Source organism: Myotis myotis, unplaced genomic scaffold (assembly GCF_014108235.1).
Source record: "Myotis myotis isolate mMyoMyo1 unplaced genomic scaffold, mMyoMyo1.p scaffold_m19_p_3, whole genome shotgun sequence".
Taxonomy (NCBI): domain Eukaryota; kingdom Metazoa; phylum Chordata; class Mammalia; order Chiroptera; family Vespertilionidae; genus Myotis; species Myotis myotis.
The window spans coordinates 54,221,276-54,249,187 of record NW_023416335.1 but is presented as its reverse complement, the minus strand read 5'-3'; the positions used below and the strand labels follow the sequence as shown (position 1 = coordinate 54,249,187).

Below are 27,912 nucleotides of genomic sequence, written 5' to 3'. Positions count from 1 at the left end.
CATTCTGCTTACATGTATTAAATGTAAATTTACTGACAAGACATTGTAATTAAGACTAGACTATCTACCATGTGATTGTCAGTCATCCTATGTCTCTGTTTTCATGCCATGTTGTTATGGTTTCTTCAAAAGTTTGATCACTTAGCTGAAATTAATGTGTGGGGAAAATTCTTGTTAAAGACGTTCCAAGTGCAAGTTGGGAAATGTTGCAGTACTCTTAAGACTTACTATCAGATTATTTCAAGGTTCTGACTTGCTTGCTTTTAGGATTTGTTTGAACATGAATAATTAACATTTTGAAAGTTTAGAAATGTGCTCTGGTTTAGATTGTCTATGATGTTTCTCCAGAATTGCCCATTACACCATGTAAAGAAATTGTGCTGTTTGGCAGAGGCTTTGAGACTAAGGAAATAAACTGAATGGCTTTATCCCATTACTAATTTTGAGGCTCTAAAGACTTGTAGCCTGTTGGATGTTGGACAGAAGAAATCCAATAGTGTTTTTATAGGACAAATGTTTTTATAGAATATTTGTTCTCACTTGGGTGGGACTTACATTTATTTCAGCATGACTTTTTTTTGTGGTTTCCTCAAAATGGAGAGGGATATGAAATATTACTTGAGACCCTTTTAAGTTTTTGTTTGTAACCTTTAGAGAACAAATGAGCCTTTGCTTAGCTCATCACTGCTTGATTTGTTATTGTACTGCACATGAGCTATACATACTTTTTTTAGTTAATTTTTTTAGAGGAAGAGGAAGGGTGAGAGAGAAACATTGATGTGAGAGCAAAACATTGACTGACTGCCTCCTGCACCCATCCTCCCAGAGATCGAGCCCCCAAAACCCAGGCATGTGCCCTGACCAGAATAGAACCTGGAACCTTTTGTTGCACTGGATGATGCCCAACCACCTGAGCCACACCAGGCAGGGTGCTATAAATATTTTTATTTTTATTTTGAACTATAATACTTTTTGTTCCCTTGTCTAATCCTTCTCCATCCACCACTTCAAACCATGGTCTCTCTTGCCTTCTGGCTTTTGAACATAGTATTCCCATTTTCTCATTTCTCCAGGACTAATATCTATTCTTTATTTAGGTCTGTTTAGATGTTCTTTTCCTCTCCTGCCTCTCCACCACCATTTCCCACCCTTTAGTACCAAGTTCCGTGTTCTTTTAACACTGTACACTTATCCCTATCATAGTCCTTATTCCATGGTATTTTGTAAACTCAGTGGGAAATAGGGCTTAGATCTTATAATAGTGTTTAGTATAGTTGCCAGTCCATTAAAGGAGCCTAGTAAATAATACTATTGAAATAAATGAATGCCTTTTCCAAATGATTTCAAGAGTGTGCATGAGGTTACTGGTATATTATGTTTATAAAGTGAAGTTTCCTATATTTCTATTATGTAAAAGTAACTATGTCTTGTCTATCTTATACAGTGTTGGTACTCTTTTTTTTTTTTTAAGATGAAAAGACATTTTATTATTATTTTACTGTATAACATAGTAGTGAATATACCTGATTGCATTTTCCCAAATGGCAAATGAGTCACAGGATAGCATTTCTTTTTGATTACTGAAAACCTCAATATGATCTGTCTTTTGGAGGATTCAGTTTCTCAGACATCTATGATACTGCCACGAAGATACCAATGGTGCTTAGTAGTAAAGAACATTTTGCTAAGTTCTATTATGGGTCCTTGCTCAAACTGTTCATCTAATCTGGTTTTTATGACTTGATACTGTGTTTCTTCATAATCATGCACATGATCTGACCAGGGATAGGTTTTATGTGTTCATATGGAATGTCCACAGAAAGATTATAGTAAACTATTCCCCTACCTTCAGATGTCAAAGCAAGCTCTGTTTTGCAATTATAGCAATCTGGAAGAGAAGAATATTTGGGTTTATGACAGACACAATATAAAGTTTCATTTTGAATTGGAAATAAATGTTTCAAGATAGTTCTGTTTGATATTGCCCATTTCACTGCTGATACTGCCATGGTGGATCAAGATGTTTATCAGGCGGCATGGAAAAAGATTTGAAGAGAAAATGCTATTAAATGCTTTTAAAATTTGCTTCTAGGCATATCTATTTTCATACCTTTTCAGCAGCTCATGGCAAGCCCACCATCTTGCCTTGATCCGGGTCCTACAGAGTTGATATTCTTGTTGTCCACTATTAGGATATGTATTTTGCTTTTAGTGTGTAGTGCCAAGGAATCTGTTTTGGAGAGTTCTGGTACTTTTGCATAATTCCTCACTTGCTTGGTCACTTGCAATTGCAAAATATTTAACCATGGTTAGGTTATTTGGTCTACCTATGGAAAGAAGGAAAAACTGTTTCCAGATGTTGTAGAAGTAGTTAGTGGTCATTTTCTGCAGCCTTTTAATTTTATAGCAGGTTGTCCAAGGGAGAATCTGCTTAAGGTTATGCAGTGAAGCTTGGAGGGCAAATTTTATTTTATTCTAAATTTATCAGTTGAGTTAAAATATATCAAAGATCCCGGGAAAGAGAACTTTTATTATAGTTAACTTTCTTTTATTCATAGTGATGCCAGACATGAAGAGTATGTATGGATGGTATAGCATGAGTCTGGTAATCATGTAGCTAATAAGTGGACCTAGCTGGTTATCCAGAACCCACAACTCAGCAATAATTGAGTGGGCTGAATTCAGCTTGTGGACAAGTTTTCTTTCACCAGCATATTTTAAAAAAATCAAAATAATGCAGATATACAGTTTAAAAAGTTAGAGTACCAAAAGATAAGTAATGAGAAATAGCAGTTCCCTTTTCCATCCCCATTGTCCTCCAAATCTTTCTCCTCAAAAGACAGCACCTTTAAACTGCTTTAACTCTATTTTTAACATATATGTATATTCAGCCACTTGTTGGTTCATTAATTTTACTTTTGTTTCTTACGTGTCCTGCTTTCCCTTCCCAGATCATGATCTTCGTAGTCTCATCTCTTGGGTTCAAATCTTGGCTCCTCACTTGTAAGCCCTATAACCTTGAGCCAATTACTTAACCTCTCTATGTCATAGCTTCCTCATCTATAAAGTAAGGATAGTACAGGTCCTTACCTCATAGTATTATTGTGAGGATTAAATGTATGAAAAAATCTAATCTTTAGTTAAATTGGAAATTAGTATTTACATTTTATGACTGTGAAAGTACTGTTCACAACTGAGTCAGGGTAATGTGTATAACTTTTTAAATTTTTCATTGAGTTGCCTAATTTTAAGTCTTTATTTTTCTATATATCTATTGTTAATTCTGTGCATAGCCTCTGGTAATTTTTCAAAATTTGCTCTTCAGCTATATTTTTGCATGGTCAAATGCATAAAATAATTATTAGTTCTTTTATTTTGTTCTTCGAACACATTCTTCCTAGGCCCCCTCCATCCTCCTGTTTCTGTCTGTACTGTTTGTTCTGTAGGCCTGATGCACAGCTGTCATACCAAGACTTTCCTTCATCAAGAAAGTGGAGTCTCTATTTCTTGAACTCTAATCTTTCTCTGTTTTTAGTTTATTCCCCAACTGTAGTGGGAGATATTTTCAGTAGGTTTCTTAAAAAAAGATGCCTAGAGGTAAAAAATTAAATTAGTTTTTGAATTTGTTGGCATCAAGTTCTTAATCTCTTATTATCATTTTAATGTGTGTAGGTCTGATGATAACCCCCTTTTCACTTCGAGATTTGGTTTTTCAATTTTTTCTTTGATAGTCTAGCTATAATATTTTTCAATTTTGTTGATCTTTTCAAAGAACCATCATTTGGCTTTGTTAAATGTCTCTGTATTCTATTTTACTAATTTCTGCTTTTACCTCATTTGTGTACTATTTCCTTTTGTTCTTTCTGGTTTACTATACCTTTTATTTTCTAGCTTCTATTGGTGGAAGCTTTGGTCATTGACTTTAGACCTTTTTTTCTAATGTAACATTTTTTCCCTAGTGTAAGCATTCCTCTAACAGTGTTTTTGCTATGTCCTGCAAAGTTTGATATTTTATATTTTTGTTATTCAGTACAGATGCTTTCTAATTTCTCTTATGATTTCTTATTTGAACTATACATTATTTAGAAATGTGTTAAATTTTATTTAGTTGGGATTTTCTTAGATAATACTTTTAAAATTTCAAATTTAATTCTTTTGTGAATCTGTAATCTCATTTCTTTTAAATTTATTGAGACTTGTTTTGTGGTCCAATATATTTATCTTGCTAATATACTATGTGCGTTTAAAATTTGTATACTCTCCCATTGTTGGATATAGTATTCTAGGAAATGTCACATAAGCTGGTTCATAGTATTATTCTGATCTTCCGTGTCTTTACTGATACTTGTTTTTTTTGTTGGTCTATTAGTTACTGAGTAAGGGATGTTAAAATCTGCTGTGATTATAGAGTTATCTCCCTCTCAATTTCTTGCTTCCTAAATTTTGAGGTTCTCTTATTATGAAATACTCTCTCTTTATCTCTGGTAGTGCTCTTTGTCCTCAGGTCTATTTTATTTAATATCAATATTAGCCATTCCAGCCTTATTTTTTTGCATGGCATATCTCTTTCTATCTGTTTACTTATAACCTGTCTGAATCCTTTAAGTATTTCTAGCCGTGGCCGGTTTGGCTTAGTGGATGGAGCGTCGGCCTGCGGACTGAAGGGTCCCGGGTTCGATTCCGGTCAGGGGCATGTGCCTTGGTTGCGGGCACGTCCCCAGTGGGGAGTGTGCAGGAGGCAGCTGATCGATGTTTCTCTCTCATCGATGTTTCTAACTATCTCTCTCCCTTCCTCTCTGTGGAAAATCAATAAAATATATTTAAAAAAAAAAAAAAAAAAAAAAAGTATTTCTTTCTTGGTATGATATGGTTGTTTTTTTGCCATGGTATTGTTTTCTGGTTGTTTTTTGTTGTTGTTGCTGTTGTAGTTTCTCTTTTCAACCTTTTCTGTGTTTTTATGGATGATTTGATTAAAATTTTTTTTTTCAGTGCCCTTTTTGAAATTTCCAGTTTTTAGATTATTTCTATTTATATTATTTTTTGCTTCCTCTAAGATGATAATAAATAGTGAAAAGTTAGGTATGTATATATAACATTAGTGTCATATATGTAGAACTTTGTAACCAACCTTGATGTTATATGTATTATATATACATTTATTGAAAACCCTAACAATGTTACAATTTTTGGTTGAGTGACACATATTTTTAAAAACTTCAGAGGAAAATTTATTTTTATTTATCACCCCCTATGCTCTCCTCATTCCTGAAAAGTTTCTCTTTATTAAATGTTTCAATCCCCCCCCTCCCTCAAAAGAAAAGAAAACACACGAAACAAAATAAATGTTTTCGCCTAAGGAACTTCCTTTACCATTTCTTAAAGTGTAGATCAGCTGTTAATAAATTCTCTTATCTTACTTTCATCTGAAATGTCTTTATTTTGCCTTTATTCCTGCAATATATAGGTATATATTTTGGATATAGAATTTTTGGCTGAGTTATTTTCTCTCAGCCTTTTAAGATGTTGTTCCATTTTATCCTGACAACTATGGTTTCTGCTGCAAAACCTGTAGTTATTTGAATCATTGTTTCTCTGTATGTAATATATTGGTTTTCTGAGGCTGCTTTCAATAACTATTTTTGATTTTTAGACATGTTATTATGCTGTGTGTAGGTGTGGTTTTCTTTGAATTTATTCTGTTTTAGCCTTACTGAGGTTGAATTTATAAATTTACTTCATCCCTTTGAAAAGTTATGGACATTATTTCTTCAAATTTGTTTTCCTGTTTTAGTCTCCTTTTTTTTTTTGTTTCCTTTGAACCTCAAATTACATGTATTTTTTAGATCTTTAAAATTTTTAAAAAGTCCATTTGTTTGCTTATTTAATTTTCAATCCTTTTCTGTTCTTTAGAATGGATAAATTCAAAAAAATCAATTTAATTCACTGCCTCTCTCACTCTGGCCAGGTAGCTCAGTTGGTTAGAATGTCATCCCAGGATGCCAACGTTTGGGGTTCAGTCCCTGATCAGGGCACATATAAGGTCAGCCAATGAATGCATAAATAAGTGGAACAAGAAATCTCTCTCTCTTCCTCTTTCTCTAAAATCAGTCAATAAAAAAAATTTAAAAAAAATTAATTTACTGGTTCTTTTCCCTGTCATCTTCATTGTGCTGTGGATCCCAATCATTGGATTTTTTTTTTTTCATTCCAAAATTTCTGTCTTTTTTGTTTGTTTGTTTATATTTCTCTGCTGAGATTCCCTGCCATTTTATTAATTTCAAGGTAATTTTGCTTTACTTCCTACAACAGCAATAATAACTGCTTTAAAATTGTTATATGATAACTATAATCTGAGTCATCTTGAATTTGGCATCTCTTGGTTGCATTTTCCCTGGAGAATGATTTATATTTCATAGTATTTTGTATTTGTAGTAATTTTGGATATTTTATCCTGGATCTTCTGAGTGTTGTGCTATCGTCCTCTGGAGAATATTTTGTTTTAGAAGCAGTCGACTCAGATTTAGATTGCAAATACTGTTTCATACACTGTTCAGTGGTTCAAATCTAAGCTTAATTTCTTAGTCCTTTATAATCTGTTTTGTGTAAGATCTACACATGCATTGTTCGAGGGTTAGAGATTTCCCCTCACTTTCTGGCTTTCCCAGGTGCCATTCTATGCTTTGTGTGGCTAGAAATAGCATGATTTATAGTGGGGGTTTAGCACCTAAGCCATGATGCCTTTCCACAAACAACTATGGTTCTGCTTCTGAGCAAAACTGCAAAAAGAAAAAAAATGGGGAAACTCTCATCTGTACAGGTTGCTTCTCCAAATTTTAACTTCCCTCTACATCCCTGTTTGTTTTTTAATTCAGAATGCTCAGGTACTTTTTATTTTTTTGTATTTTGTTCTAAGTTTATAGTTGCTGTCAGTGGGAGGGTCAGACTGTAGGGGGCCTACACTGTCTGGAACTTGAGGCGACTGTCGATTTTTGTTATTGTTGTTAATTCTCAACCTAAGATCATTTTCCATTGATTTTTAGAAAGAGTGGAAAGAAGGGGGAGAGACAGAGAAACAGCAGTGAGAGAGAGACATTGATTGGTTGCCTCCTGCACAAGTCCAGACCAGGAACCTGCAACTGCAGTATGTGCCCTTGATCAGAATTGAATTGAACCTGGGACCCTTCAGTTTGAGGGCTGACACTCTATCCACTGAGCCAAACTGGCTAGGGCCAACTGTAGATTTTTGTTTTTGTTTTTCTACTCCTTGCATTAACTTTCCTCCTAAGTGGGGTGTGTGTGTGTGTGTGTGTTTCTTTAATGTTGGAAGTGGTTTTTTTGTTTGTTTGTTTTTTTGATGGGGGGGTGGTTTATTCCTTCTCTGTCTACTTATATTCTATGAGTTATGCTTGTGTGTTTTTGACTTACTCATCAGTGGGCCTCAGTGTTGTGTCAGTTCTAGGTGAGCCAGCCTTTTCATTGGGGGCCTCCCAAATGTCAGTGTTTGCAGTTTAGTTAGGAAGCTATGGCAGTAAGTTTAGGTAAGAGATAATGGGGCTTGGATTAGAGTAGTAGCATTTAAGAGTAGTAGATGAGTAGATTCATAGGTGTGTGTATAGTGTACCCATAGTATTGGAAGTAGTCATAAAGGTAATCTTGTGCCAGGGTAGATTACTGCCTATAAATTTTTATTGGAGGCATCTTAAAATAGAAAGAGCCTGAATTTAGTGACAGTAAAACCTGAATTTGAATCTTTCTTTGCCCCTAATTAGGTGTGTCAATTCAATTATTTAAAGTTTGTTCCATCTTACCTCAAAGGGTTGTTCTAGGAACTAAAGTAGATGATATGTATAAAGTGCTATTATTTATTTATTTATAATATATTTTTATTGATTTTAGAGAGTAAGGGAGAGGAAGAGAGAGATAGAAACATCAATGATGAGAGAAAATCATTGATCGGTTGCCTCCTGCACACCCCACACTGGGAATTGAGCCCACAACCGGGGCATGTGCCCTTGACAGGAGTCGAACCCAGGACCCTTCAGTCCGCAGGCTAACGCTCTAGCCACTGAGCCAAACCAGCTAGGGCTATAAAGTGCTTTTTAAAAAAACAACTACTAACATTTATTGGGCTTTTACTATGTCAGGCATTATTCTGAGTATGTATAGGTGTTCATTTTTGTACTCTACATAAACCATGTGAGAAAATAGACCCCACTTTGTTGATGATACTAGTAAAAATGCGTAAGTTCTGGAGCTTAGGTTGAATATAGAAAAGTTTATTCCAGCACCTCTGTACTTAACCAGCATGCTTCTTATTCTTAGCTCCATTTTAGCGGTTGAATAGTAGTCTCAGAAATAGTTGTTCCAGTATTTTTATTTTTCTGTACACAACATTTTCCTACACAGTGCCTTTTTTTTTAATGCACGGTGCTTTTTTCATTGACCTTGATAAGAGCAAAATTAATGTATAACACAATACTTTCAAGTCTTTATCAGTGTTTTAATTATGCTAACTAAAGGATTCTCTTTAAAGCAGAATTGTCTTTCAAAATGTAAAGTTAAAATTTAGATTACCAGGGTTTTTTCTCCTCCAAAACTACTTGGTAAATTTGTTTTATTATGTGTGCTAACAATTGGAATTTGAGTACTAAAGAAAACTACTCATCTTCTCTCTGGTTCCTTTAAAGGCACAAGTTATATTTTTTGTCTTGTGCATCTGTACTTCTAGTGCAAATCAATGCAGTAATGGAATTCACGTGTTAATTTTTACTGGAAAATGACAGTCATGTTAAGTTTTGTGGAAAACCTTGGTGTAACAGTGTTTTTGTATTGACTAGTACTTTTAGAAATGTGGCATTATAGTGATCGTTGTAATATGAGAATAAGTATTATTTATACAGGAATAAAGAAATATATAAATATTTATATAAGAATAAATATGTTTATTTAAAGTTAGCACATGTTTGCTAACTTTTTGAGAGAGAATGTGTATATGTGTGTGTGTGTATATATTTGGCTTCTGCCATTATGAAATTATTCAGATTATGTGTATATTTTTATCAGCCAACTTTTGAGGGTTTGTTTTGGCATATAATACTTTGGTGGATGAGCCCTTTAACTGTTGCCTGCAATGGCCTCTTGGCATTTGCTATGCTTCCTGGATGAATCATCAACAACAACATGTCTTAGTAATTGATATTACTCAGTATTTAGTTTTGCTTGAGGATTCTGTTCTTAGCTTCTCTCTGTTTGCTGGGGAAGAATGAAACTTTCTCTGAAGAATGTTGGTGTTTCAGGCCTGGGTCTTGCTGGTCTTGGTCCCCAGTTTACCTATGATAGAATATGTACCCTTATATTTCCCCTTATTCCCCACGTTGCAGCCCTTGCCTCAGAGGTCCTAGTTGCTAGAAGCTGGAAGTTCTAGAGATTGATGGCCTTGGATTTGTACCTATTTCTTGCACCCAATATAGTACCTAGAACATAATAGTAATTTTGTAAAGTTTGTTGAGTGACTGATTGATAACTGACTGAATGGATGAATCACAGGAACAAGGTGAAGCTGGAAGACCCAATCAGTTTTATGTAGCTAGGAGGTGGTAGATCTGTACCTTAAAATTTGATCTTCTAGCATCAAATATCTTCTTTTCTAGTTATTCATGTACCATCTACCTAATCATCTAAAGAATGAAATCAAATAAGACATTACACCATACTAATTTTTTAAATGACAAATGAATGCTTGTAATAGTAACTTTAACAATATTACATGGAGTTAGTTGTCTTATGCCCTTGCAAATGAAACCTATTACACAGCATTTACCTTCTATTCAGTCTATGTATTAGAGGTAGCCTCCACAGTTCTGGATTCAGTTTTAGCTAAGACAAGATGGCAGAGGAAAATTAGGGTCCCTATAAAAAGAAGCAGAATGAATAGTGAAAGGAAAGAGGAGAAGCAGAAAGGAATAGTTCTCTGGAAGCTAAAGAAAAACCAGTTATAAACACTCAACTGTGTTGAATGTATTAAAGATTTTTGGAGTAAGGACTGAAAAAAAAAGGTTTTTGGATTTAACAAGTAGAGGATCAATATTCTTAGCAAGACCTGTTTGAGTGAAAGCCAGTTGGTAATGCATTAGAGAGGAAATGAGCATTGGAAGTGCACAGAATGACGATAAATAACTCCCCCCCCCCCCCTTAGGGTATTTGTCACTGAAAGAAAGTGGGAGATATGGAAATAGTTTGGAAAACACTAGAGAAAGTTTATAATTTTAGCTGGGGGTAGGTTTTTTTCTTTTTTAAGTAAGACATGAATAGAATGTATGTGTGGGTAGAAAGAAGTTAGTGGAGAAAAGGAAAGATGTTATTTAAATGAAAAACAATCTTTTAGGAGGTAGGATCTTCTCTATACAGCTGTCTGGCATTTCAGAGCAAAGAATATGTTAGGATGGATGCCATAATGATAAATTTAGAGATGCAGAGGGAGATAAGTTGGAGGAATTTTTGCTTGAAAACCTGTTTTCCTCTGTGAAGTAGGAAGCAAAGATTTTGACTGAGAGTTCCATGGTTGGAAGTGGGGAATAGGAGAGTGGTGTAGCTGAAACACCTGCCATAGTGATGACTGGTTCTGACAGCCCTGCTAGGATCAGAAACCAAATTTGTACTGGCACCTTTCTACACAGTTATGTGATGTGTTTTTATCTTTGACAAGGAAAGAGTAGACAGAATGTCCCAGATTGGGTTTCAGTGGGGTAGATGTGGCAGAAGATATGGGAACTAGGAATTGAGGATGAGTATCATGCAGGTTTTTCACTGTATAGTCTAGACCAGTGGTCGCCAACCGGTGGTCCGAAAGGTTGGCGACCGCTGGTCTAGATTATATAGGATAACCTGGAAAGTAACCAGGTGGCAGCAAATGGAAGGCCCAAAGAATAGACGTAAGTGGAAGCAAGGGAGTGAGGTAAAAGCCAGGAGGAAGTTGTGACCAGGAAGTAAAATGTATAAATCAGTTATTTTCTAGTAGAAGCAGTTCTAGATGAGGTCATGGAAGAACTGATGTAGTTACTGGACCACTCAACTCTGGGTATTATTACTCTTCCTGTTTTATAGTTGAAGTGTTAAGTTGGTTTATCTTGTATTATAGTAGGATTTAAGGTAGAGGAGACAATATTGGGGGTATAGACCTGGCTTGTCTTACTCCCTGGGGAATGTTTGGAACCTTATAAATACAATCAGGATGGGAAAGCATCTGGCAGGTTGTATAGATGTGTGAACTTGAGAGATTCTTGATCTAGAACTGGCAGTATTCAAGAAAATTTTCCTTCATCAAGGATTAACATTCTTCATTGAGAGGCCTTTGAGGAATGTAGTGCCATCATAGAAAACTAGATTTAGATTAAAAGTGGAAAAGTCGCAGTGCGGAAAATACAAAGGTGCGGAGGTATGCGCGGAGCGGGCTGGTAGCTGAGGGCGCGGTTGTCATTTTCAATCGGGAGGGAGTCTCAGATTCTGAGCTCCAGTTCTGGGCGAGTCTCTCGGGACCCAGACTCAAACGGGAGAAGTGGGACTGTCTGGCATCAGTCGGAACTCGAGGGCAGCTTTCTCTCCGAGGTTTGCAGCAGTTGCTGGGACTCTGAGAGGCAGAGCCTCTGGGGACGGAACTGAGAGCAGCCATAACTGCTCCCTCCACCCGCTCTGTTGATCCCGTGCGGCCCGCCCCACCCAAGCCCTGCGCAGAGCCATTTGCCCGATAGCCTCAGGCAAAGGCTAGATTAGCACCTCCCTAGAGGACAGAAGTTTTCCCACTGCAGACACAGCTGATTCTCACAGCCAGTTGGCCTGGAGGTCAAATCCCCCTAGTATTAACTACAACAATCAAGGCTTAACTACAACAAGACTGCGCACAAAGACCACTAGGGGGTGCACCAAGAAAGCATAAAAAATGCGGAGACAAAGAAACAGGACAAAACTGTCAACAGAACCACACTTTTAAGGTCTCTCAAGAACTGTCTAGAAGCCGCCGATAAAGTTGAGATCCTCAAGAAATATAATGAGACCCTCTATGTTATGATAAAGAACCAACTAGAAATTAAGCATACACGGACTGAAATAACGAATATTATACAGACTCCCAACAGCAGACCAGAGGAACGCAAGAATCAAGGCAAAGATTTGAAATGCGAAGAAGCAAAAAACACCCAACTGGAAAAGCAAAATGAAAAAAGAATCCGAAAATACGAAGATAGTGTAAGGAGCCTCTGGGACAGCTTCAAGCATACCAACATCAGAATTATAGGTGTGCCAGAAGATGAGAGAGACCAAGATATTGAAAACCTATTTGAAGAAATACTGACAGAAAACTTCCCCTACCTGGTGAAAGAAATAGACTTACAAGTCCTGGAAGTGCGGAGAACCCCAAACAAAAGGAATCCAAAGAGGACCACACCAAGACACATCATAATTAAAATGCCAAGAGCAAAAGACAAAGAGAGAATCTTAAAAGCAGCATGAGAAAGAAACTCAGTTACCTACAAGGGAATACCCATACGACTGTCAGCTGATTTCTCAATAGAAACTTTGCAGGCCAGAAGGGAATGGCAAGAAATATTCAAAGTGATGAATACCAAGAACCTACAACCAAGATTACTTTATCCAGCAAAGCTATCATTCAGAACTGAAGGTCAGATAAAGAGCTTCACAGATAAGGGACATAGAGAGGGAATGGACTCACTATTCTTGGTGGGGGAAGGGGTGTGGGAGATTCGGGAAGAGACTGGACAAAAATTGTGCACCTAGGGATGAGGACAGTGGGGGGGGGGGGGTAAGGGCAGATGGTGGGGTGGGAACTGGGTTGAGGGGAGCTATGGGGGGAAAAAAAGAGGAGCAAATGTAATAATCTGAACAATAAAGATTTACTAAAACAAAACAAAACAAAACAAAAAGTGGAAAAGTCATTTTGTAAAGTGACTGAAGGTATTAGAGGTTTTTAATGATATATAGGGCTTCTAAGCAATAGAGTGGAAATTGTTAGAAGCTGGATTATAGAGTCTTAAGTTAATCTTTCATTTTATACAATATATATTTTTTATTTCCTTATATCTTTTTGTTTTTTTTTTTAACTTTTTCTTAAGACTAGAAGCTCAGCACACACAAAATAGTGTGCGAGTAGCTCACTTCTGCTTGCCTTAGCTGGCCGCCCTGCCCATCACTGCTCCTAGCTCACTGTCCTGCCTTCTGCTGCTGGTAGCTCTCCTCTGCGAGAGCCGCTGCTCCTGGGCAGGAGGGAGGGACTGAGAGGTGCTCAGTGCACCTCCTGGTGGTCGTTATGGCGTTATGGCCACGGGCCTTTTATAACATAGATAATTTTAGATTTATAGGTGGAGGGGCCGCCTCTGCTCCCACGTCCATGGCGGCGCCTCCTGGCGCTGCCGGCCTTCAGCCCTTGCAGATGCTGTGGCTTTGTCCAGATGGACATCCGGAAGACGTCCGGTCTAATTAGCTTATTACCCTTTTATTAGTATAGAAGATTATAGGTGTTAGCATTTTGCTGTATTTGTTTAAGGTGTTAAACTTTTATTTTTAATCCTCAATGATGAGAGGGAGAGAATCATTGATCACCTGTCTCCTGCACATCCCACACTGGGGATTGAGCCCACAACCCGGACATGTGTCCTGACGGGGAATTGAACCATGACTTCCTGTTTCATAGGTTGATGTTCACCCCCTGAGCCACAACAGGCCGGGCAGGAACTGTGCATTTAATGTGAAGTTTACTCTATTCCCTAAACTCTGCTGCTTGTTTCTGGGGGATACCAGTATGAATAAAGCATACTTTCTAAATTTCAGAAGCTTATGATCTGATTGGGAAGATAGAAACATTCCCAAATCTAATCAGAGTTTGCCAGGGTCCCTAAGCCTTCAGGACCTCATGAAGCACAATTTGCAACTTGTAGTTTCCTGGAAGAAAATGGTTGCAATGAGAATTTATTAACTCTTGTTTTCCATTCCTGTGCCTGAATAGTTGTTTTTAAAATCTCTTGAATGTTCAAATTCTGATTGGTGTTAAAGGGGCTTATTTCAAGTCTGATGAAACCTATTTTGATATTTTTACTTTGAGATCTCAGTTCTTTATTATGAAATACTAGAGTCCTAGTGCACAAATTTTTGTGCACTGATGGGGGGTGTCCCTCAACCCTACCTGTGCCCTCTCACAGTCTGGGACCCCTCGGGAGATAACCACCTGCTGGCTTAGGCCAGCTCCCAGGGTGGCAGATGGCAGGCCTGATCCCCCAGTGCCTGCCCCGCCTCCCCGGGTTGCACATGGCAGGCCCGATCCTGGAATTGGGGTGACGCCCCGGGTTGTGCACACGGCAGGCCCGATCCAGGGGTTGGGGTGGGCGGCAGATGGCGCTGCCCCGCCCTGCTTGCAGTATGCAAATTTAACGGCTGTCTTTGTTGGGGTAATTTGCATACTCTTCTGATTGGCTGATGGGTGTAGCGAAGGTATGGTCAATTAGCATCTTTGTCTTTTATTAGTGTAGATAATTCTTAGCCAATTTTGCTTTTTAAACTTTATCCGTTACCACCTTTGCTGACTAATTTTGGTGCATGCAGGTCAGAAACGTTCTGAAGAATCTGTGAAAGTGTTCTTATTTAATTTGATTAAGGAAACAGAAAGGAATAAAACCTTTCATTACAGCCCTAACCGGTTTGGCTCAGTGGAGAGAGTGTCGGCCTGTGGACTGAAGGATCCCAGGTTTGATTCCAGTCAAGGGCATGTACCTTAGTTGCGGGCACATCCCCAGTAGGAAGTGTGCAGGAGGCAGCTGATCGATGTTTCTCTCTCATTGATGTTTCTAAACTCTCTATCCCTCTCCCTCCTCTCTGTAAAAAAATCAATAAAATATACATATATAAAAAAAACACCTTTCATTACAACTCGCATTTATCATTATGTTAATCAATGCCTAAGTTAGATAGGATATGTTAGCTTGTAAAAACCAGAACATTGGACTATTTTAAAAACTCTGGATTTTTAGTAGTTTTATAAATTAAAACATCACTAAAATTCCTTCTGCTTTTGAAAAGTGCATAAGAGCATTTTCTCTAGTGGGATTTCTAAATTATGGTCCCCAAGCCATTTATGGAAATTTTAAACACTGGAATGACTCTGTATTATTATTTGTGATAAACCATAATATGATGAAAGGCACATCTGTCTTGGAATTATTCATCTGTATTAATTTAAACAAATACTAAAAAGTGCTGTGGTGTTTCCTTAGCTGTGTTGAGGAAGGAAGAGAGGGTCTCATCTCTCTCCCAACTTTTACTGTTTTGTTTTTTTTTGTTTGTTTGTTTTTTGCCAGTCACCAATTCTCCCTCCATCATCCATTAGATATCCTCTAAGTAGATCATCTTAGCTTGTTTCATTGCCCATCTTTGACTCAGGCACCCTGCCCAGAGGGAGGGCCATGCTGGTTGGGAACCAGTTGCTGTGCCAAAGAAGTACATTATCCTGACTGATGTAGATAGTCAAGGCCTAGTCCTGGAGTCAAGTGGCTTCAGTCTCACCCAGATTACTGTTGTGGGGAGGAAAAAACTTTAATCTCAAGGTTCTTTTCCTGGTCTTATCAAATAAACATGAGATAGATTAACAGGAGAAAATAACCAAATTTAATTACATATATATGTATGGTAGCTCCGCATATATGAGGGAGTCAGAGAACCCACATACATGAGAGGTTTAGAGACAGAAAGGGAAATTGAAGGATATATGTCATTCTGAGCTAGGAATGAGGTATTGCACTTCAGAAGGTAATTGTAGGGAGAGCACATGTTCAGTAATTATTAGTTTGCCCTGTTATCTCCACAGGTAAAAAGTCATTTCTAGTGATAAGTCTTATCGTGGGCTAGGCTCCTAATTTAAATTCTTCTAGATAGTGAACACTCAGACTTTTCTTTTGGATCTGCAAGGTCTTGACAGCCTTTAGCTCAAAATAATTCTCATAGCACAGAGGCATATCTTGGTGTGGCTTCTTCTGAACACCTACACTGTGAATCTATAATGAAAGAGGGGTGGAAGGGAATTTTAGGAAAACAGTCGCATATCTACCATAGATAACCTAATTGCTTAAGCCCACAGCGTAGTCACTAATAAATATATCTGAACAAATTTTGCATTGTAGAGAGAAGAAAACCCAAGTTAGTGGCCAGACTTTGAAAAATGCAATCTTTTTAAAAATATATATATTTTTTATTGATTTCAGAGAGGAAGGAGAGAGAGAGAGAGAGAGAGAGAAACATCAGAAACATCAGTGATGAAGGAGAATCATTGATCAGCTGCCTCCTGCACGCCCCACACTGGGGATTGAACCCGCAACCCGGGCCTGTGACCTGACCAGAATCGAACCATGACCTCCTGGTTCATAGGTTGACGCTCAACTACTGAGCCACGCCGGCCAGGTGAAAAATGCAATCTTTTAAAAGTAAATTTAAAATGTGTTACATGTAAAACATATTTTAGTATAAAACCACAAAAGGTGAGGCAGAACAATTTCCTGTGATGAAATATATAAATGTTTATGGCATATATATGGTCTCATGCTAAATTGATGTGAGCTAGATTGATAGGTTATGAGGAGACCTTAAGGAGGCTGGCAGGGAGAGCAGTGCCCTAAAGACAGTCTTAGATAAAAGTATGACAAGGTGCCCACAACGCCTTTAGCTCAAAATAATTCTCATAGCACACTCAAATACTTCTCTGTCTGCCTTTTTTTCTTTTGAGGACTGTGAGATCAGCAATCTTTGTTAAAATCATATTGATCTATTGATAAAGAGGCATAATTGTAGGGCAGATCTTCCTTTAGGGTCTAGCATATTTACATTGATGTTTTAGCATTTAAAAGGTATTTAACCAGAAATTGAATTCTTTTGAAAATAGAAATTTAAGATATTTACTCCATCTGTTTGGCTTTTTGTTCTTGGAGGTCTTTGGGATGTGAGTATATTCTTCCTCCTTACTAAGTAATAGTTGCTGTTAGGAATGTCAAATACTTGGGTTAACAAGGTTATTCTCTCTCAAGGCTTTTTATTTTATACTATTGTGACTGGTGACCTCTATTGTATTTTCTTTTAATTTTAACCAAGGCTGAATCCAAATACTTTGGAGCTTACTTTTATTTTCAGTGTTTAACAAGACATATATAACTTCCACTTTTGTAGAGCTCTCATTTTAGCTGGGAAAGGAGACTGTAAATGAATGAGTACATAAATAATTACTATTGTGATACATGCTCTGAGGAACATAGCCTTTAAGATTATATCAGAGAACCCTAATCTGCTTTTGGGAGATAAGAAAAGCTTTCCTGAGAACTTAATTTTAAGCTAATATCTGAACAGTATGCAGAACTTAGCTAGGCAGTGTAGTTTGGGAAACAAAGAATTGAACATACACAGCCCAGAGCCTTTATGTAAGAAATGAATTAAATGAATAGATATACAGGTCTGAAGCTCAGAAAAACAGTTTAGTCTGGCAATTTAAACTTGATCTATTTTTTAATCACTTTCTTGCCCCATTATCCCTCTATTTTTCTTAAAAAGCATACATTTTCTTCCCTAACTGGTTTGGCTCAGTGGATAGAGCGTCAGCATGCAGATCAAAGAGTCCCGGGTTCAGTTCCGGTCAAGGGCACGTACCTTGGCCTGGGGCTCATGCAGGAGGCAACCAATTGATGTGTTTCTCTCACATCAATGTTTCTGTCTTTCCCTCTCTCCACTCTCCTTAAAAAAAGTCAATGGAAAAATATCCTCAGGTGAGAATTAACAACAACAACAACAACAAAAGCATACATTTTCTGATTTGAGTTCTTTAAGTATGTCTTTTTGTGTTTACAGTGACAGATTGTATCATTTTCAACAGAAATTGCATAGGCATATATATTAACCTGTGAGAGCTATTGTAATGATATTACGTAATATTTTATATTAGAGAAAGTTTTTTATCATAAAATATGGTGTCTACCATAACATTGTTGCATATGAAACATGCCAAATCAGAAATTAGTGATTTCATTTTATTGCATTTTGGTTTTATTAAAAATTAAAAACTTCAAATTATGTTTAGGGTGAAAAATTCAAATAGAAAATGATGGACTATCTTTCCCCACCAGCCCCTCTTTGCTGTTTGTTGTGTATCCTTCCAGAAATTTTGATTACCCACCTATATAATAAAAGCCTAATATGCTAAGTGTCCAGTCAGCTGGTTGGCCGTTCAACCAATCAAAGCATAATATGCTAATGATATGCTAAGGCCTGTCAACTGCTCACTATGATGTGCACTGACCACCAGGGGGCAGATGCTCTGACCAGTAGGTTAGCTTGCTGCTAGAGTCTGGCCGATGGGGACTGAGCAAGATGGGCCAGACACACCCTGGAGCCCTCCTGCGGTCCCTCCCCTTTGGCCAACCTCCCACATCCCTCCCTGGCCCTGATTGTGTACTGCTGGGGTCCCTTGGCCTGGCCTGTTCCCTCTTGCAATCTGGGACCCCTTGGGGGCTGTCGGAGAGGCAGTTTCGGCCCTATTCCACAGGCCAGGCCGAGGGACCCCACTGGTGCATGAATTCGTGCACTGGGTCTCTAGTATTTATTATATAAACAATATCTGATTATTTAAAAAATTCAATTATACTGTATATATTACACTTTTCTTTCAGTTGACATCTTGAGCAGGTAAGAATGGCTAAAAAATGAAATAAAAACCCTTATTTGTTTAAAAGAAAACTTAGTTGTGTCTTGATAAAATATCTTGTTAACACTTGGTTTTGAACATTTTTTTTTATATTTATTCCCCCCCTCCCCCCCATGCCTCCCCTCCTCCTGCGGCCCGCTCCCGCTGTGCGCACACCCGAAAGGGCAGGGTAAACTTTTTTTTTTTTTGCAAATTTGTTCAGGTGATGGGGCATCTAGAACTCATGGTGCTATCTGTGGAATACCATGACATGGTATTCTCTCATACTAACAAGAAAGGTTTTTACTAGCAGAAATATGCCTGTTTAATTTTATGAAAGTGGTTTACTCTTTTTTGACACCTTCACTGTTACTTGTTTTAGTTGATTTTGCTTAGCGTATATCTGTACTGTTATTTTCCTTCACTTGCTCATCTAACATTTTTTTCTCTTATAAGTATGATTATAGATGACTAAATTAGGATTCTCCTGGGTACCCTGTAATGGGAAACATGGGAGATGGTTTGTGACACTGCGGAGAGTGCTGCTAGTCAGGAGAGTGGTCATTTAGTGCCTACTTAGTATTGAGGTTGTATCTTTAGAAGCTTTACTTTTCTTTCTAATGCACAGTGATTGATCCATGGTAGACAGTGTTTACTGTGGGACTGAATTAATCTGAATCTGTAGTCAGACTGTTTTCTCTTCATAAATTCTTAACAGTTTGAACTTCATCTTTATTGTAAAGAAACTATAATTCTAAAGCTGTTAGAGACGGACTAGGTCTCTTAAAATGTTTGTTCATCTTTTTAAATACTATTTTACTTTCTTTATAGCTAAAAAGTGACCCTATGACTGAAATGATCTTCAGTCTGCAGGCCGACGCTCTTTCCACTGAGCCAAACCAGTCAGTGAAATGATCTTTAAAAATTAACATAAATTTAAAAAAGAATCACTTTAATATGTCTTCTTTTCTTTGTTTTCTTAGCTTTACAATGAAGAGGATAATTCAGAATCATCTGCTATAGAGCAGCCATCAACTTCAAACCCAGCACCACAGATTGTGCAGACTGCTCCTTCAGCATTAGTATTTGAAACTGACTCTTCTCCTCCACCTTATAGCAGTATTACTGTGGAAGTACCTACAACTTCAGGTATTGTTGTGTTTTTTGTTTGTTTTAAATATATTTTTATTGATTTCAGAGAGGAAGGGAGAGGGAAAGAGAGATAGGAACATCAATGATCAGAGACTCATTGATCAGCTGCCTTCTGCACACCTCCTAATAGGGATCAAGCCCACAACCCGGCCCTGACCTGGAATCAAACCGTGACTTCCTGGTTCATAGGTCAACACTCAACCACTGAGCCACACCAGATGAGCAGTATTATTATTTTTATTATGAAACAACTAATGTTTTTAATAGCTCATGTTTTTTATTCATTTGTTTTTTACCAGTATGGTTACTTTTTTGGTTTTATGATTTAAAAAAAAAACTGTTTTCCCAAGGATAGTTTGTAAAATATTTACTTCATACATTACTTACCTCATATTGTTCTTTTTAAAATTTAATTGAAAAATGTAGCTATTTAAATTTTTTTATGCTTAACTAGGATCTGTTCCCAACGGACTAGCATGTGACTTTTAGAAGAAATGAACAAACATATATACACACATGCATATATATGTATATACACACACATGTGTGTGTATATACGTACATAGTCATAAAACAAGGTGTTATTAATGATGAGTGTGAGTGAGAATGTGGAATGTGTTAACAGAGGTTAGGGTGTACATAATGTTATTCCATACTCATGGTAATAATTCTTAGACATAAGGCAGTGACTCCTGCTTGCTACTGTTCATCTTATCCTTTCAGGTCATTCTAAAGAACTACCCTCATCTATTTCTCTGGCCACAATTTGCTTTTTCCCAGCCACACTAATTTAATTATTATAGTGTTTTAAGTATGACTTTGTATATACTATTATAAATAACCGAAGTATTTTATATATTCTTTATGAAACATTTAAAAAATCAGTTGTTGAAAAGCATTTAAAAAAATAAATAAATAAAAAGATGAATGAGCCTGGCCAGGGTGGCCCAATGGTTGAGCATCAACCTATGAACCAGGAGGTCACTGTTTGATTCCTGGTCAGGGCACAAGCCTGGGTTGTGGGCTTGATCCCCAGTAGGGGGCATGCAGAAGGCAGCCGATCAATCAATAATTCTCTCTCATCATTGATGTTTCTGTCTCTCTCTCCCTCTCCCTTCCTCTCTGGAATAAAAAATATATTTACAAAAAATTTAAAAATAAATGAATGAGATACATTAAATTTTAAATGACAGTGTGTTCTGGCCTGGGTTGATGAGGGAATCTTTTCACTGTCTTTTTTATATTCCAATTATATGTAAGGTTAAATTACTTTTGTAGAAAAAAACACTGAACAGATTAAAATATCAATGCATATTAATTAAACCTTTTTTTCTAACAAAAAAAGAAAAAAAAAAGAAAAACATTTTAATGTAAAAAATCTTTCATTGTTCTATAATTAGTGTCATCTAGCTTTCTCTGGTTATCATTTTTGCTTGTCCAAATTGTATTTAGACCACATAGGATGTGTAAAAAGAGTGGTATTTTTTACATCAAATTTATTTACTTTTTTTATGTAGTTAGTGAAAATCATCTCTATAAATATGTTCTCACTGGTTAAATTAATAAAGGCTTACTTCTTCTATCTATAATAATAAAAGTATAATATGCTAATTAGACCAGACAGCTGAATGACCTTCCGGACGATCACGCTATGACACTCATTGGTGCCAGGCCAGCCAAGGCAGATGTGATGTGATTGGTCGGCAGCCTGGCCATCATCCCATGATTGCCCTGCAGAGGGTGGCCCAGGCCAATGGCTGGCCGGACTATCAATCAATTGGGGGTGCTCCACGATCGTCCCAAAGGAGGAGGCCCAGGCCACCGACCGGCGGGCTGTGGTGTGTGGTCGGGGTTTCCCTCTGTTGGGTGAGATCGATCACATGATTGCCCTGCAGAGGGAGGCCCAGGCCACCGGCTGGCAGGGTGATTGATCAATCTGGGGGCTCCATGATCGCCCCAAAGAGGGAGGCCCAGGCCACCAACTGGGAGGTGGCGGATGGGTGGGGCCTCCCCTTGTGGGGGCACAATCAACTGCCTCAAAGAGGGAGGCCCAGGCTACCCCGAAGCAATGCTCCATTGTGGAGCCCCGGCCGGGTTAGCGGAGCCTACCTCTTTGGGGCAATTGATTGCGGGGCTCCTGGACTGTGAGAGAGCACAGGCCAGGCTGAGGGACACCCCCCCCTCCTCAGTGCATGAAATTTGTGCACTGGGCCTCAGTTTGTATATAATGTTATTTGATCAACATGCTTGTTCAGCGCTCAGTTTGATACACAGTTTTATGTTGATTTATATGTCTTTGGCTATAAGATTTAATGACTGCTTTCTAAAATCTATTATGGGCTAACTTTTCTTCATTATTTTACAAGTTTCCAGAGTATATAGTACAGTGAATTTGCTACCCTAGATTTTTTTAAAAAAAATATATTTGATAGTAATCTTGAAGGAAAAAAATCCTGAAGATGTCTATTTCTGAATGATGGAAGATACTAAAAGTGGAAATTGCAATCCTTTTGTTGTGACTACCATTGCTGTGCTATGTACCAAACTACCTCAAACTTATTAGAGTTATGTAGCAAATCATTTATTATTATTAATTCTCATAGTTTTGACTGTGAGATTATTTGGGCAAATAAATTAATTCTTTGAGCATAGCACTGTTGTTTACTTCTCTTATCTTGCACTCCTTTTCAAAATCTTTTTCTTAAGGTTCTTGTTTTGTGTATGAGCCTTTAGATAATATTTATTAGTCCTTTTTCTTTATAATAAATATAGGACTAAAAACATATGATTATAGTAGTAATTTCTGGGTTTTATAGCTTATAACATAGGACTACAATAGCAATAATAATCCTTAGTGGCCTGCCTGTTGTAAATTATTAATTATGTATTTGGCTATAAAAATTATATAAAATAGTTCCTTTTAATGGTTATCCTTTTTAAATTCCTTTTCTTCAGATGCAGAAGTATACAGTGAGTTTTATCCTGTGCCACCTCCATACAGTGTTGCTACCTCTCTTCCTACGTATGATGAAGCTGAGAAGGCAAAAGCTGCTGCAATGGCTGCTGCAGCAGCAGAAACATCCCAAAGAGTAAGAAAGTTTTATTTCCCTTTGAGAATATTATTTTTATTAATTGATATGTCTATTTAGTAATATCAAAAATAGTGGTCTGTATTTGAGTGTTTGTGCCTGTGTATATTTTTCATATTTTACTACTACTTATATGTGTCATTTTTAGTGAAATAGGTACTCTCCTAGTTAAATTTACCTTTTTCATTCCTTGACCTCCTCATTTCTATTTCTGTTTCTTTTGATCTTCCCCTTTATCCCATCTTACGTTGTGGTCATCCTAGACCTTACCTTTACCCATACAATTATCACTTCCGAATTCTTGATTTTAGGCATCTCACGCACTGGCCTTAACCTCCCATCCTTCTGACTCACACTAGTTGTTGTTCTCTTTCACTTAGATCTCAAGTCCATCAACCTCTTCACTGTTGATGTCCTTATTTCCCTCCTTATATAGTTTACAGTCCATGGTCCATCACTGTATTCAAATTATCTTTTTTTCCTACTCATATTTTGTATATTAGCATAATCTAAATTCTTCAATATCTACTCCAACCCTTCAAACTAACATTTCCAATGTAGTCCCAAAATATGAAAACTCTAGTGTCTATGAATGAACTCAAGGTAGGTTAAAAAGCACAGAGAAATAACTAACAAGGCCTTTAAATTATGTTTGTCAATTCACTTTTTTCCCAAATTCACTTTTATTTTGTCCTTTTAACACATCCCACCCTAGAATTTTGAATGATTCTCCTTCCCTGTTCTCTCTCATCTTCCTATCTTAGTAGTAGAGATAATCAATGATATACATAAATGTTATTTCTTGTTTTGGTAAAAGGAGTGGCTGTCTCAGTAAAGATATACATGTATGATCTTCTACAGCCAGGTAAAGGCAGAAATTATTTACATTTTAGTTTGGCTGCAAGTAGGACTAGGGTTTGTTGCCCTTTTTTTGCTTCAGACTTTGGGATGTTATTTCAGATCCCTAAATTCATCCCATTTTGTTCAGGAAAAAGACAGAAAAAAGTAACTTCACCCAGTGAAGCTAGAACTAGGTTCAGGGCTAAGAGAGAGAAAGAGGCGTTTCTATGTATAGCATTTTCCTCTTGCCGCTGTTAGGCCAGAGCCCAGCAAGTAGATTCTCTGGTAATGAGCATTTTATTGGATGGATTTCTTTCATTAGCTAGAACCCTTTCCACACCTGCTCCCACTCCCATCCTCCCAATACACACAGAGTTAAATGTCAATATAAATAGCTTTGGGCACATAAGTAAAGATAGTAAACCCCAAATTTAATATTTATTCTTTTTCTCTCTTAGGGAGAAAGTAAGTCTCTATTAAGGTGGTGCATAAATATAACTCAGTCAATAAAGATTTTTTATACTGGGAGGGGAGACTCATAAAGAAAGAGGATAGATCTATGAAGTGTGGCGTTTCTATCAAAATCTACTATAGGTTGCTTAGTACATATATGTTTGTACGTGTATTTGTATACATGCACACACTCTCAGCGACGTAGAGGGACAGTAACCCCTTTTCTCAGCTAAGTGTCTCCCTAAAGACCTTGGAAATACAAATGTGCTTAAAGGGTGTCATGAACTTTGTGTCTTTACTGCCCTAATTTCCATGCAGTAGGATTCCTCTAAAGAGAAAGTAGGAAGCATTAAGTCTTGTTCTCTGTGCTTTGAGAAAAGCATAAGGGATTTTACCTTTTGAAGAAAAAACTCCACAGAGTTTTACTGTTCTATCTTCCACTATCATCATTTCCAGCACCTGTTTTAGAAAGTATTTGATTCCAGCCTGAATTGGGAACATGTTTATAAAGAGACGTTTTCTGTTTTAACTGCTTTTAATATAACTCTACCTGTGAGGGTTGTGGAAAATTTCATGGAAAGCAAAATAAAATTGTACAGGAGACTTACTTAGATGTTTATAAATAATCTTTTAAATTCATCAGTTTCTTCTTTTTTTAATCCTCAACTGAGGATATTTTAGAGAGAATGGAAGGGAGAGGGAGAGACAGAGAGAAACAGTGATGTGAGAGAGACACATCAGTTGGTTGCCTCCCACATGCCCCCCACCAGGGTCGGGAGCCTGCAACCAAGGTATGTGCCCTTGAATAGAATCGAACCCGAGACCCTTCAGTCCGCAGGCCGGTGCTCTATCCACTGAGCAAAACCTGCTTGGGCTTAAATTCATCAGTTTCTAACCCAGTGCTCTATCACTTTTTTCTACAAAATATGATTATATTTCTTTTTATTATTATTTTTTTATGGATGGATTGATTTTAGAGAAAGAGGAAGGGTGATTTTAGAGAATGAGGAAGGGGGAAAGAGAGAAAAACAAACATCGATTTGTTGTTCCACTTATTTATGCATTCATTGTGTGTGCCCTGACTGAGAGGAGATCGAACCCACAACCTTGACGTATCGGGACGACACTCTAACTGAGCAACCTGGTCAGAGCTCTAGTATGTGTTCCTATACTTGATTCAGATTTTTTTTTTAAAGTTCTAATTAGTTTTGAGTATAGGCATACCTTGGAGATAATGTGAGTTCAGTTCCAATCCACACGATAAAGCAAATATTGCAATAAAGCAAGTTGTAATCTTTTTGTTGGTGAAGCATTTTGCCTTCCGTTCAACATTTGTGAAATGCAGTAAAGCAAAGTACAATAAAATGAGGTATGTCTGTATATTCACTTGTCAGTGAACCTCAGCTGGGTGACCTGAAGCCTGTTTCTTGAATTTGTTCTTCTTGGGAGAATGGCAAGGAGACTTGGAAACACTATTTTCTATTTCTTATGTATAGGGTTGCATGTTTCATAAGAAAAATTATAAGCTTTATGAAAATAAACTTATTTTTAATATTTCTGTGAAAAATATTTGAATTCTAAATAATCCACTTTATAAAACTTTTAGAACATGGCTTGTTCTTGTTTATCAGTTAGTCTCACTTTATAACCCTGTCATGGGTAGGGTTCGGATGTTTTTGTAACGTGTTTTATTTTTTATTATTTAAAAAAATATATTTTTATTGATTTCAGAGAAGAAGGGAGAGGGAGAGAGAGATAGAAACATCAATGATGAGAGAGAATGCCCTGACTGGGAATTGAACCATGACCTCCTAGTTCAGGGGTCCTCAAACTACGGCCTGCGGGCCACATGCAAATACAAATATTGTATTTGTTCCCGTTTTGTTTTTTTACTTCAAAATAAGATATGTGCAGTGTGCATAGGAATTTGTTCATAGTTTTTTTAAAACTATAGTCCGGCCCTCCAATGGTCTGAGGGACAGTGAACTGGCCCCCTGTTTAAAAAGTTTGAGGACCCCTGTAGTTCATAGGTTGATGCTCAATCACTGAGCCATGCTGGCCACGCACGTGTTTTAAATTGTGTGTCACTAACTTGTCTTTTGACATAAAAACTAGCATTTAATAAATTGTGAGCAAATCCAGGACAAGGACCTTATATTTATGATTCCAGCACCTATCTATCATCTGGGACATATTTGGTACTTAATAAATGACAGTTAGTTAATGAATGCTTTCTTTACATTTGCCAATGTGGGAAATTAAGAAGAAAATACCAGAGTTGTTCTTCATTTTAAAATATTTTAGTGCCTTTTGCCAATTTTAGGATTTATAAATCAGCATGAAACATAGTTATAGTTGAAATTATTGCACAGATACAATCTTTTATTTTTTAAACATTCTATTTAAATGTTTCTATTATTTTAATGGTTGAATAAAATTCCATGGAATCAATCCTATATAATAAAAGCCTAATATGCTAAGTGTCCGGTCATCCGATAGGCCTTGCAACCAATTAAAGCGTAGTATGCTAATGTATGCTAAGGCCTCTCAACCGCTTGCTGTGACATGCACTGACCACCAGGGGTCAGACGCTCCGACTGGTAGGTTAGCTTGCTGCTGGGGTCTGGCCTATCAGGACTGAGCGAGATGGGCTGGACATGCCCTGGAGCCCTCCCGCAGTCCTTCCTTGGCTGGCCAACCTCCCATGTCCCTCTCTGACCCCAATCGTGCACCAGTGGGGTTCCTCAACCTGGCCTGTGCCCTCTGATAATCTGGGACCCCTTGGGGGATGTTGGAGAGCCAATTTCGGCCCAACGGTGAAACGACTGGTGGCTATGATGTGCACTGACCACCAGGGGGCAGACACTCAACACAGGAGCTGCCCCCTGGTGGTCAGTGCACTCCCACAGGGGGAGCGCTGCTCAGCCAGAAGCCAGGCTCATGGCTGGTGAGCGCAGCGGCAGTGGCTTCTCGCGCCTCCATAGCTGTGCTAAGGATGTCTGACTGCCAGCATAGGCCCACGCCCCATGGGGAGTGGGCCTAAGCTGGCAGTTGGACATCCCCTGAGGGCTTCCAGACTGTGAGAGGGGGCAGGCTGGGCTGTGGGACCCCCCCCCCCCCAGTGCACAAATTTTGTGCACCGGGCCTCTAGTGTACTATAATTTAGTGGCCATTTCTCTCTAAGAATCTTAATAGCCATTTCAATCTAAGTGAAAATTAGATTGTTTAAAAATGTGTATCTTGTGTGTGTGAGTGTGTGCGTGTGCGTGCATGTGTATGCATGTGTTTTCTGGTGTTAACCTTGTAAGGAACATCTTTGTGCATGCATATTCTTCTGTCTTTTTAAAAATGATGTTCTGCCCAGCCTGTGTAGCTCAGCTTTGACCTATAAACCAAGAGGTCATGGTTTGATTCCCAGTCAGGGCACATTCCTGGGTTGCAGGTTTGATTCCCAGTAAAGGGTGTGCAGGAGGTAGCCGATGAATGATTCTCTCTCATCGATGTTCTATCTCTTTCGCCTTCTTTCTTCCTCTCTGAAATCAACAAACATATTTTAAATAAATAAATAAATAAAATGATGTAAAAATCTCTGAACTGGTGTTTCAAAAGAGTTTGAAATATTTATATTCTTCCCATGATATTGACAGGTTTTTCCCCCAG

General features: G+C 37.7%; 1 protein-coding gene and 1 pseudogene across 1 annotated transcript in view; one reads left to right on the top strand and one right to left on the bottom strand.

Moving 5' to 3' along the window:
* NDFIP2 (Nedd4 family interacting protein 2) overlaps positions 1–27,912 on the top strand; it is a 69,443-nt gene that overhangs the window by 6,955 nt on the left and 34,576 nt on the right. The window contains exons 2-3 of the mRNA XM_036301904.1: positions 19,702–19,867; positions 22,826–22,959. Coding sequence (XP_036157797.1) covers positions 19,702–19,867; positions 22,826–22,959 — 300 coding nt within the window. The remainder of the gene's footprint in view (positions 1–19,701; positions 19,868–22,825; positions 22,960–27,912) is intronic.
* LOC118649644 lies at positions 1,590–2,009 on the bottom strand (annotated as a pseudogene).